At 39.6% G+C, this 12,742-nt stretch overlaps 1 protein-coding gene across 1 annotated transcript; it reads right to left on the bottom strand.

Annotated features, from left to right (window-relative positions):
* Nucleotides 1-3,670: 3,670 nt before the first annotated feature.
* On the bottom strand, nt 3,671-4,381 carry LOC120707367. The gene has a single exon (XM_039992263.1). The coding sequence runs from the start codon at nt 4,204-4,206 to the stop codon at nt 3,676-3,678; it is 531 nt and encodes a 176-aa protein (XP_039848197.1). The 5' UTR covers nt 4,207-4,381; the 3' UTR covers nt 3,671-3,675.
* Nucleotides 4,382-12,742: the final 8,361 nt, after the last annotated feature.

Here is a 12,742-nt window from a genome sequence, read left to right as displayed (position 1 = left end):
TAAATGTAGATTTGCTTACACAAGCAACTGAAACAATAGAGGAAGGATCACCATCCTGAAATTGCAGAATTCCACCCTTATATATAGTCCTCTTCATGATTGTTTAAGTAGCAAACTGCCTTTGAGATGGAAATAGAACATGAAACTTGAGATACTCTTGAACCAGGGCTGTTGTATCTGAACCCGAGCCACGGATTAGATGGAAATCCTACGCCAGGTTTAATATGCAATGGTGATGTCAATATTAGGATCAAATTGAATTAGAGAAGCAGGAATCATCATTTCATTCTGATCTGGCGAAATGAAAAAAGAGAATAGCTGGACAACAGTTGTGTGAAATTCTCATGTGTTCAGATGACAAAAATTCATGAATCACAATCAGGCATATGTAAGATGGCCATTGTGCCCTAACGGTAAAAATTCTCATAATAGAAGCAAGTAAAAAGGCATGCATGCAAGCTGTGTCGTTAGGCCCAAAATTATCTTGGAAAAATTATATCTTACATAACAGCAGCAAGTCCTCGTGGATAATACAAATATATACAATGGCTAATCTGTTGTATTAATTTAATTCGCTCGGAAAATTCAGTTGGGCTGACAAATGAGACCAAGTGAAATGTCATCAATTCATCAGTTCATCTGTACATACATATAACATACCTCTGTATGTCAAGGATCCTCTGGTGTCCATTGGAGCTCAAGAAAAAAGCACATTCGAGCTCATTTTCCCTTTTGTACAACATAGATCATCATATATCTGTATCTGCATCTTGCTTTGCACTTTATAGTGAAGAAATGATCACTGCAAAATAGGGGGAAAACAATGCTTCACATCCACGTCCTGGCATATTAAACCTGGTGTAGGATACAACCTGGCATAGATGACCACCACAAATTATTAAATTACTTACCATAGCATTAACCAAGAACTTTTATCTGCATTTAGGTCATAGGTGACGGTGAGAATGTATCATAGTCAATACATAATTTCTTATACTAAATGCATTGGTATTGCATTTCAAATGCATATTCCTCTCACCAGCTAAATGGTAGCACAGACTTACAAAATAATAGTAATCTCACCAACATCAGAATGAAGTGTCTTGGGGTCACAATCCCAACTAATATTATGTATTATGTCAGTAAAAAACGGCCATCTGGAATATCATGCAGGCGTTGAAATAATATGGAGCAAGCATGACAACAAAATCACCAACATCACAAGGAGTAAGGACCAAGTTCACAAAAACCTGAAAATATAGGTGTAAGAAAAGACCTAGTTGGACAGGAAAGGAAGAATGTGTCCATAGAATTAATGAACAGAAACATATTGGGGAACATAACCTGAAAACTCTACAAAGCAAAATAAGTGGCATGCAAAACATATAGCAATGTAAATGAAACAAAAGTTTTACCTGATCTGCACCAGCAGTGACCATAACTGATGACTTGGTAAGCTTATTCTCTCTGCATAGCTGCAAAAGATACAGTAAACATCAGAAAAGATATGCAACACGAAGGCATGAAGTCAAGGTGCAGGTTAACATAACACAGTATGAGTTTCAATACATCAGTACCCCTACGAGTTATAAGAATATTAGCACAAGTGGTGATGAAACAGTGGAATAATTTCTGAAGATAACTATGCGGCATGAAATAATTAGGCTAATAGCATTACAGAGTACCCAAATGATCTCATGATTTTTTTTATTGTTACTCAGACAAAATTGCAGAGACAATTTGCAGCTCCTTGCATCATGATTTTTCCTTCCAAATTTCCAAAAGACACGCAAATGAATCTTGTTCTCATTTCTCAGTTGACAAATAAAGAATTTACCTTTTTCAAGAAGTGCTTCACGATGTTCTAGAAGTCCATCATCAGAACCATATCTACTGACCACCGGTTCCCTGATGATTCTTTCAATCTTATTCGTAGCTGACTCAGGAGGTTGCCAGTAAACAACTCCCTGCATTCAAGATTTACAAAGGTTAAAAATAGAAACTAATTTCTAGGAGATGCTGCATGGTCTAGTCATGCTGATTGGACCCTTACAGACATGGTTGTCACTAATTAGATTGCATACACTTGGCCAAAAAAGGAGAGGATTACATACAAATGTTTCCCACTTTGGCAACGTAAGAATCATTTTCAGGAATAGCAGGCAAACTATATGATGTGTTCCGTTAGATATATAGCAAACAATATGTACCCAACTACAAACAACTTGAACAAGACAATTTCAGATGTTTGCTTGCTAGGCAGTAAGAGTCATGCAATCAAAAGATTATTACTTAATCAAGACATCATCAAAACACCCATGGATAATTCAGCGCAAGCAAATTACCACGACGACAGATGCAATTTGCAGTGGGGAATACGTACGAGTAGTTACTTGCTATTTAGCTCCCCATCTTCTCACTGGCCTAACATATAGTGGGAAGTGATGATATGGAATAAAAACAATTCTGGATCTGCACTAGGAAGCACTACATATTAGATTATTAAAACATGTTGCATAAAGGACTGACAAGAATTGAATGACATCTCATATTCCTCTTATCCCAAAATTCCTCACTTTCCACTCCTGATCAATCGCCAGATTCGACTAATCCACAAATAAAGGGGAGACATCTCAGTGCACACACCACAACACAGACACGACACACGAGTACTAAACCAACCTGAATAGACGGCAGTGATGGCGGCACGAGGGGTAGACGGGACAGCTGACCTGCTTGCAGAACAGCGGCGAGGGGGGCGGCGTGAGAGGCGACGCCGTACTCCATCTCCTGAGCAATTAGGTACCACCAATATGCAAAAAAAGCCACTCATTTAGTTCGATATTTTGATATGATACTAATTTAAATTTTGATATAAAAGAACAATACTGTACCAGTTTTGTACTGGCATCTGCAATTAGGTCATGAGCTTTCTCCTCTATAACCTAAAGGCAGGAACCAAGATTTCAAATATAACATAATAGTGGATCCCATTTTGAATGTCAGACAAAGACAAATACTTATTTCTTCAGTAATGCCTTCTGTGCATCAAACATGAACACTAATCAGAAGACATAATTGGATCTATTTAAATATTTTATGATCAAAATGGAAGTTCACAATTTAATCTGATGTACTATTGAATTCTAATTTATCTCAATGTCCAAGACTTAATTGGATCAATTTATATCAGCGAGACCTCTAGGATATGCATACATTCAAATATTTTAGTAAAAGAAGACAGTAGCTCTACGGAATAACAATACTTGGTTAACTCATCACATGAGTTAAAGACAAAAGTACTGCTAGCTTGAAACTGGTTAATTATACAAAAATAAAACCATGCAGCTTGAAACTTGGAATCCATCGGTCAACTCATCATTGAAACAAGGTACATCTGCTCACTCTAGATAACATCCCCGTTGCAAGTAATAGATCCCATGAGTAGCTTATGCTCATCAGAGCATCAATGCTAACCAGAATAGTTATTACCAATAACTATTCTAATAAGAAATTGAGCCTACTCCTAAGTCCTAACTCTGATCCTCGGATTCAGAACATGCGAGATTGGGATTACTGTAACCACATTCAGATTTAGCATCAAACGCTCTAGGACTCGATCGGCAGCAATAGCAATTTGAAAAGAGGACGGCACCAGAACAGAGCACTCACGTCTCATGTTGCCCTCCTTCTTATGCACCTCTGCTGTCCTTCTCCGCCGAGCTCTCTGGCTTGTCCGCCGCCGCCACAGCCTTGGCCGCCTTCTCCGTGCCAGCCGCTGCCTTCCACCTCCGCCTTCGTCTTCGCCTCCCTGGCCGCCCTCTCCTTGACCTCCACATCAGCCCAAGCGGTCGTCGCCATCGCCCAGACCTTGCTCACCACGGACGGGTCACGGAATAGGCCTGACCGGCAGACGAGATGCCGACGGTCGCCTGGAGAAACGGCAAGGCGCCGCCGCACCGCTTCAGCAGCGCGGCGAGGGGCCCTCCACAATCGCCGCCGCCTGCTGTTGCTGCTGCCATGGCTGGATCGCCACGAGCATCTCGGCCGCCGCGACGTCGCCGAGGCGCACGGTGAAGCACGAACCTCCTCGGCGATGGAGTCCGCCTCTATCCGGATCTCCTCGGGCCGGCGGCCCCGCGGGAGGTCATTGACAGCCGAGACGGCCTTGGCACGGGCTTCATCGACGACGGAGTCCGCCTCCATCTGGATCTCCTCGCGCGGAATTCACGGGCGGATTTGGGCACGGCGGGCGCCGATGGATGAGGGGCGACGAGGGCCAGGCAAACGCTGGCGGCGGGTACACGGAGGGGTCCGCGATCCCCGTTGGAAAAACCGCGGGATCGGCGCGGCGGCTCCGCGAGGCGGGTGAAAAAACCGGTATGAAGGGGTGGGTAAAACCGTGGCGTGGGTACAATCTCACGGTGAAAAAAATCGGAGGTGGGACGGGTGCGCGGCGCCGATTGCACTGGCGGAGGGGTTGTTTTCAGGCTGAAGTTTCCGTCAAACAATTTGTGCTTACACGTGGATTTTAAAGCCAAATTTCCATCAAACAATTTGTGCTTACAGGTGGATTTTAAAGTAGAATTTGTGAGGTTGGTATGAGGCTAAACTTGGTGATAAATGTTTCAATTGTCATGAATCCTTATAGTATTGATAGATAGATTCTTCAAAAGAAATATTCTATCCTGATCAACAAAATTCTCTCCTCTATACAAGTTTTTTTCAAACCATCATCCTCTATATCTTATACTCTACACCAACTACCAGGATATGGGCCCCACGTATTATACTTTTTTCTCCTCCCCCCACCGTCCCTCCCCATAGGGCTCGAGCGCCGGCGCGGGCGGTGGAGGCGGAGGCCCGCACGGCCGGCGATGCGGAGGCGGAGCATTCCAGGACCACGCGGGCGGCGACATGCAGGGAGGGCCAGACAACACTATGACGGCCGTGGCACGCAGGTAACTACCTCCTGCCTTGATGCGCAGGGGCTCCGGTGAGCCGGCTAGGGCAGCATCCCCTTCCTCTCGTTCTCTCTCTTCGTCCGTCCGGATTCATGGCGGCAACTATATCTGCCTGCCCCCCCTGGCCCCCTCCCTCCCTCCCTCCCTCTCCGGATTCATGGCGGCGACTATATCTGCCTGCCCCCCTCCCTCCCTCTCTCTCGAGGCCATGGTGGCAGCAGTCGGAACCGTGCACCAACTACTCCGCCCACCGGCCGGCTCCGTGCGAGTGGTTCGAGATGGCGCGTGGACGGACCGTGGGTGCACGAGCCCCGCGCCACATCCGCACTGTGGCAGATCGTCCTCGGCCTCCGCTGAATCTAGCGGACCTACAGGCCTGCACTATTTTAGCGTAGCACTTAGCATACACCGGTGCGGGGTTTTTTCTGCTATCCCCGTCCTGGAGGACCGGGTAGCGGAAAGCTCTCAATACTCAATAAGGATAGTCTAAACTTTAGTTCGGGTGGAACTAAACTTTAGTCCACCTGTTTGGATCACATAATGACATAAACTTTAAACCTAAAGTCTAGTCGATCGATATATCCAAATGGGGCCTATGTTACCTTTTTGTCCCTGATATTACAGCGGTGACGTGCGCGTACACACAACAGGACGCACGCACACGAGACTAGTCAGACACCATCTAACCTTTTCTTCTTCTTCCCTCGAAACTAGTCCAACTTGGACCGTCACTGCGGTGGGAACAAGCACTTGAGTTCCAAGACAGAAACGGAACGGCACCACGCGCGCTGCTCAATCCAGCAGTCCACTATTTGTCAGTTCTTCTTCTAAATTTCTGTCGAAATCGGTGATCTCGTTGCAGAAGAAGTTTGTACAGAGGCTGCGACCACTGGACGAAGTTAGATTAGCGTCCTTTTCAACAAAAAAGGAGGAAAAAAAAAGGTTAGATTAGCGTCTCGTCATCTTCGGAAACGACGGTTCAAGGGTTCAAGTGGCACCTCTTGATGGATGGGCACTAATACTTCGCCTCTGCCAGTCAGCACAGCACGGTCATTCTTCTGGGTTCAAAGCTCGTGCGTCTGGGAAAGAGAAGTTACTTTCACATGCTGCCCGCTACGGGTTTCGTCTGAATTATTGTTGCTCTGTGCGTGATAGCCTGATAGGGATAACTGAAAGTTGGTAAGAGAGATCATTGAATTTAATTTTCGAGACAGGAACGTTGAGTGATTTATCTTGACACATGCATTGCGATCTTACCTGGCGTTGGATTCGACTGTGCACTAGGGGACTGAGGTTCTTATCAACCGTTCCTACTACAATTTCATTTTAAAAAATGTAGCCAATGAAATCAGTCAAAACTTGGCTTCGATTAAAGTACGCTGCTGCATGGTGCGAAAATATATACTTGAACACTCAGTGGAATAAGCATGAACACTTGAATACCTTTCGTCGATGAGGTTTGTTACGACGATTGTGGTTTATGGCCAGTTTTAATGTCCAACCAGCTATATAGAATTTCAGCATTGGACATTTTCCCTGAAGAATAATTCCACATTTGAACTGTTAGTAAAATTTGATGTCATTATTTTTTTAAAAAAAACAGCTGAATGCTTCAACTCTCAAGCCATAAGATGCTTCATTAAATCACCTAGATAGAGTTCAGTCAAGAAATCACGAAATGATATGAAAATCATCGGTCAAGCGATTTTTGTCAAGTCCAGGAGACAATCCAAAAAATTTAAGCAACCTACGTAAGAAATGGTGAGCTCCTCACACTCAGATAAACAGCCGCTTATTTTCCTACAACTTGTTGTATGCCATCACCATGTCGTCTCGTGATATATCCAGAACATCAGAGTCAAACATGAGGTCAGGTTACAGTGGATGTAATCAAATAACTATACTTAATCAATCAAAATAACCGATTTGAACCAATCAAACAATCTGAATGTGAAAAGGGTGAAGCTCAACCAGTCATCAGCGAAGAAAATCAAACATTTGACTCGATTATATATGTACACAAACATTGTTAGTTAATCCTTTTAGCTAGCTTGGGAGGTAGACTCAGAGCCCTTGCATCAGAGGGCACGAAATTGTCAACACCTACTCTTTTGGAACAATCCTAAACCTGATTTTCTTTTTCCTGGAATACAGTAATTCTGAGAAAGATAAAAGGATATGAAAGGACGTTAAAAGGACCGCCCCTGAGGTGACGCCCACACTGCTGAAAAACCACCAGGCAACAATCAAGTATTAAGACAGCTAGACTTGAAAAACTTGCAATGCTTTGTTCATTAATTACCAAAGATATCACTGATGGGCATGGTATTAAGTGCAAGTGCCTTCTGAAGAACTATTTGGTTAAATTTCAATGGGTGATGGCGAGATAAAGCCAGTCTCAATAGGAGTTTCGTAAGCATTAATTTCTATGCCATATCACCAATTTTGCTGATTTGGCAAGATATTTATGAGGAGAGATAAGGAGAAATTTCATCATATGTGAGATGAGTTTCATCCCTGTGAAACTCATGTGACACAGATACCTAGTTTTCAGGTCTATATAACTGTGCTATAAAACTCCCATTGAGACGGTCTGAGAGCCAAATCGTCTTATATCCCGAAGAAAGTGACACCGAACTATACTTCGGTGCAGATGCACAAATGGTATGCATATACTATATTATATAAAAGGACAAGCTGGAAAACTAAGCAAGAGGACTCATGGAATTGCTAGTGTAAATTGGTAATACTCGAGCTGAACCGCAACCTTCGGTGAGAGATATAACAAAACCCAATCCAGATAATGTTAAATATTTTTCCAAACCTGAAAGCGACACAATATTAACGTGCTGATCGAATTAAACACAACGTAATGAAGCAGGCAAGTTCAACTCGAACGAAATTGGTTCACGAACGATATCTATCTATTATCTTATTATTTGGCCAACAAAAGGAGCCTCCACATTCGCTCTCAAGGCCTAGAAATTCCCACGTTAATCGAACAAAAAGAAAAATTACCCACCACTGCCATTGTGATAAAAATTGGTCTAAAATACCCCTATGTCTAATTAAAAAGTATCCACCATTACCATTATTGAATAATTAAAATAAAAATACCCACCATAGCTAGGAGATTTTGTATTGATTGCGTGAGTCACCTAGCTTACCATTACTCTAAAATACCCCTATGTCTAATTAAAAAATATCCACCATTACCATTATTGAATAATTAAAATAAAAATATCCACCGTAGCTAGAAGATTTTGTATTAATTGCATGAGTCACCTAATTAGGAGACAACATTGTATCATCACGTGTCCATATATATAGGAGATATATTTACTTATTTTAAATAGGGATAAGTCTATTTTACAACCTCGAACTAGTCAAGAAGTCCGTTTTTCAACCTCCTACTACGAAACCGGGTAACCTAGGCCCTCGAACTGGCAAAACCGTCCGAATCACCCCCTCGAGCACTGTAGCAAGCTGTTTAGGGCGGTTTGCTACAGTAACATTTTCGAATTTCTGGAATTTCACACCTCTCTCAATTAAATAAGAAAGAAAGCATAGTTAATATTGTTTAAAAATCATGATATTTTTTTGGGAGGTAGATAAAAATACAAGGAATTTATTTTGGCTAGATGTGATACATTAAACATAATGAAATTTGAATTATAAAATTTTAAAAATGGGTAGAATTCAAAATTTCTTGAATTTTTGGGTTAGCTAAACCTTTGATAAAAATGAAATAAAAATATGATAATTCATAATTTTTTATTTAGTTTAATAAGGTATTTTTTATTAGCCCAAGTTTTTATGAAAGTTTTTGAATTCCTTCGCAATGCTCAAATTTGAATCAAATTTGATTCCTCAATTTTTAATTTATGAATTTTCTATAGAACTTGGGCCAATAAAAAGTACCTAACTAAACTAAATAAAAAATTATGAATTATCATATTTTTAATGCATTTTTATCATAGGTTTAGCTGACCTAAAAATTCAGGGAATTTTGAATTCTACCTATTTTTAAAATTTTATAATTCAAATTCCTTTATGTCTATTATAGCACATCTAGCCAAAATAGATTCCTTGTCTTTTGATCTACCTCCCAAAAAAATATCATGATTTTTAGACAATATTAACTATGCTTTCTTTATTATTTAATTGAGAGAGGTGTGAAATTCTAGAAATTCGGAAATTTTACTGTAGCAAAACCGTCTTTGGCCGAGTCAGGGTTGTTTTTCAAACGGTTTCGTTAGTTGGAGGTGTAGGATGTCTGGTTTCATAGTTCAAGGGCCAAAATCAGACTATCGTGATAGTTAAGGGTTGAAAAACAGACTTTTCCCTTTTAAATATATAAGTGACATCAGCGGTCGCGTCTTGCCGGTGCAGTTTTGTCCCCAGTCACATGAAACCAAGCAGGGCATCCACGGCGTCCGAACCACCGCTGCTTGATTTCAAGCACGCAACCTCTCAGGTGCTTGATTAATCTGGCGTCTTGAAGTCACAGATTGATTTCTCTTCGATGCCAGCGTCTGGCAATCATTGGTTGATTAATCTCCCCATCGTCTTCCAGTCTTCACAACGATTCATATAGCAGTGTTTAGGGACATCGGCTTCTTGGTATTGCAATTAATCTAGAGACATCTATCTAGATAAGGAGGTGCTGGCGCAGTCAGTAGACGTGCAGCAAGACACGTACCTCTATGGCACTATCGGCAACGACATCAACAAGACCCCCCCCCCCCCCCCCCCCCCCCGGGGGCAACTCCGCCGGTGTCGCCACCATATACGTAATCTAGCTTCTCTCACCAGACCTTGATTTCTAGGCTTCCAGCCATAGCATGCTACATCTTTGCACGTCGAACTCCCTACATGATGGTCTTCTGAAAACTATACTAGCATGTCGAAATCTCTACACCATGCTCTCCTGAAAACATGTTAGTTGACAAGCTAAGGGGAGAGTATCAAACTAGAAAAGATATTTAATTACTAAAGTAGAATGTCTTTTCAACTAATACATATTAGGACTAATATAGAACATTAAAGTGAAAGTGATCAGAATTTGGGATTCAATCAATAACTCAACTGATAAGCTTATAAGCTCGGATATGATTTTAATAGACGAACAGGTAATTTTTTAACAATTTCAACAGTGTTTTTATATATTATCCTGATTTTGCTAAATTAATCTATGCTTAAATAGAATGATACAATTCATGCTACTATCTGAAAGGGTCTCATAAATATCTACAGACCACAAATAAATGAGTTTTTTTATATTTGCTTTTAGTAACTTCAAAGTAGAAAGATCCATTAGCTACCGTCCAGCAAAATAAGCAACTCACTGCTGCCATCATTATCAAATGAGGTGGCCAAGTGAACCCAATCTATCCACTATGCCATACGACGCCTGAAACTGCGATCCACTTGATGTTAAACTGCTTTTGTGCCAGATCAGTTTGGGTGGACTTGACAACTCTTTCATAGACCAAATATATCGCACCAATTAACTCAGCTTTTGCAACATAATGGTGCAATTTCAGTAAAACATTGGTGGAGTAGCATGTTGGAGAACCTGAAGGACAAGCAACAACAGAAAGAGTTCAAATTATTACATATACTGCCTGTAATTTATGGAAAGAAACGTGTCGCAGATTCTTCGATAACAGGGTGCCTAATCCAAATCAGCTCTCATTAGCAATCAAGCAGTTCATCGATCAACTGTAGTTGGCAATTAATGATCCAGCATAATCCCTATGGACTTCATTTTTTTCGATGGCATTGTAAACTAAAAGTCGTTTCTTTCAACCTTACTTTTTTGTCTCTCCCTCCAATCGGTGGGGTGAGTCTGTAAATAACTACTTTCTACTTAATAAAATAGCAGAACACCTGCCATATTGCTAAAAAAAATTAGGTGCCGTCTATTGTGCAATGAGAAAAAAAATAATTTTCACATATAATACAAAGGTGAAATTAAAGAAGTGAATGAGCCATCAGATAAATTCAAGCCGCATTACTTTCAGTTTGCTACAAAAGATATACTGCTATAATGGGAAAATAAAGATCATGAATGTTCAGGTAACTCTTTAGTTGTATTGTTATATATTTTGTAATCATGTAAACCATTTATTAACTTATACTCAACAAGAAAATAGTACGTGGTTGTACATCATGTAACTATTGCAATAAAATGTGCACTAAGGTAGATGCCAACTACTATTGCAACAATTGCGGTAAATATCCTAAAGGTACAAAACCTAGGTAAGCATGGATTGTCATCGTTTAACAATAATATTTTAATTCTATATATATACTTTTAAAATTGATGTAACAATTTTTATACACCACACAACAAGTAGTATGTGCACTATATTTGACGATGAAGCGCAGAGGCTGATCAAGATAAATGTCATTGCTTTGTTAGAACCACTCAATGGGAAAACATAAGAACCAAGAACATACAGAAAATTTATGGAGAATCATTTATCTTTCAATTCAAGGTGAACAACCAAAACTTGACTAAAGGGAAGCCAGATTATTTTGCAAAAAGAATTTTTGTTCATGATGACAAACTTAAAGCAAAAATTTGAACTATATATTTTTTCCTTCCTTTAATCTTACAATTGTATTATTTATATCACAAGTTATTGTGACATCTTTTGCATATATAAATTGAAATATTATTCCTTAATTTACTATTCAGGGTTAAATATAGTAGGAATTATGGATGATGATGTAGACAAATATGTCAAACAAAAGTTTTCAAAAGGATATACCTTAATTTGAAGGCTCAAATGATGACAATCATGCCAAGCGAAAAGCTTTTGTGGGGTGGAATATCTTGGGCATGAAGAAAAAGAGGAAACACAAGGAAATAGGACGTGAAATGAATTGAAGGAAGGATAATCATGGAAAAAAGAAAAATTAAAAAAATCGGGGAAATGGCTAAAAAATTCTACATATAAGGTATGTTATTGAATTGCAATATGTTTTCTTTTTTAGTTTTCAATGAACTTAAGCAACTTCTCCATCTTTTATAGCAAGAATATAACACTAATCCAAAGAAAGTAAGGGATGAAGATGATGACATTGGTACATTCAAAAACTCAAAAAACATTGCAAAGAAACTTATCTTACAAAAAAGGAAAAATAAGGAAAAACTTTGATAGAGTATGTATTTTAACAAATATAATTTTCATCTTGCATTTTGGATTGCTACCTCTACAGTATTTAAAATTTTACTACTATATGACAGTCGATGACAAAAATGGTGTAACTTATATTTTTTTAAAAAAACTAGCAGCTAGCAAAACTAATAAATACAAAAAAAATAATTACAAAATTTACTATTTAGGGTTAAATGTAGCAGGAATTATGGATGATGATGTAGACAAATATGTCAAACAAAAGTATTCAAAAGGATATACCTCAATTTGAAGGCTCAAATGATGACAGTCATGCCAAGCGAAAAGCTTTTGTGGGGTGGAATATCTTGGGTATGAAGGAAAAGAGGAAACACAAGAAAACAGGACGTGAAATGAATTGAAGGAAGGATACTCATGGACAAAAGAAAAATTAAAAAAATTGGGGAAAGGGCTAAATATTTCTACATATAAGGTATGTTATTGAATTGCAATATGTTTTCTTTTTTAGTTTTCAATGAACTTAAGCAACTTCTCCATCTTTTATAGCAAGAATATAACACTACCCCAAAAAAAAGTAAGGGATGAAGATGATGGCATTGGTACATTCAAAAACTCAAAAAACGTTGCAAA

Source organism: Panicum virgatum, chromosome 5K, assembly GCF_016808335.1.
Source record: "Panicum virgatum strain AP13 chromosome 5K, P.virgatum_v5, whole genome shotgun sequence".
In the NCBI taxonomy this organism is placed as follows: domain Eukaryota; kingdom Viridiplantae; phylum Streptophyta; class Magnoliopsida; order Poales; family Poaceae; genus Panicum; species Panicum virgatum.
The sequence above is the reverse complement of the archived record's forward strand: the minus strand, read 5'-3'. Positions and strand labels throughout refer to the sequence as shown.

What these genes read in the sequence shown, in the direction of transcription:
- LOC120707367 (XM_039992263.1), bottom strand. Translation starts at nt 4,206, where the DNA reads ATGGAGGCGGACTCCGTCGTCGATGAAGCCCGTGCCAAGGCCGTCTCG.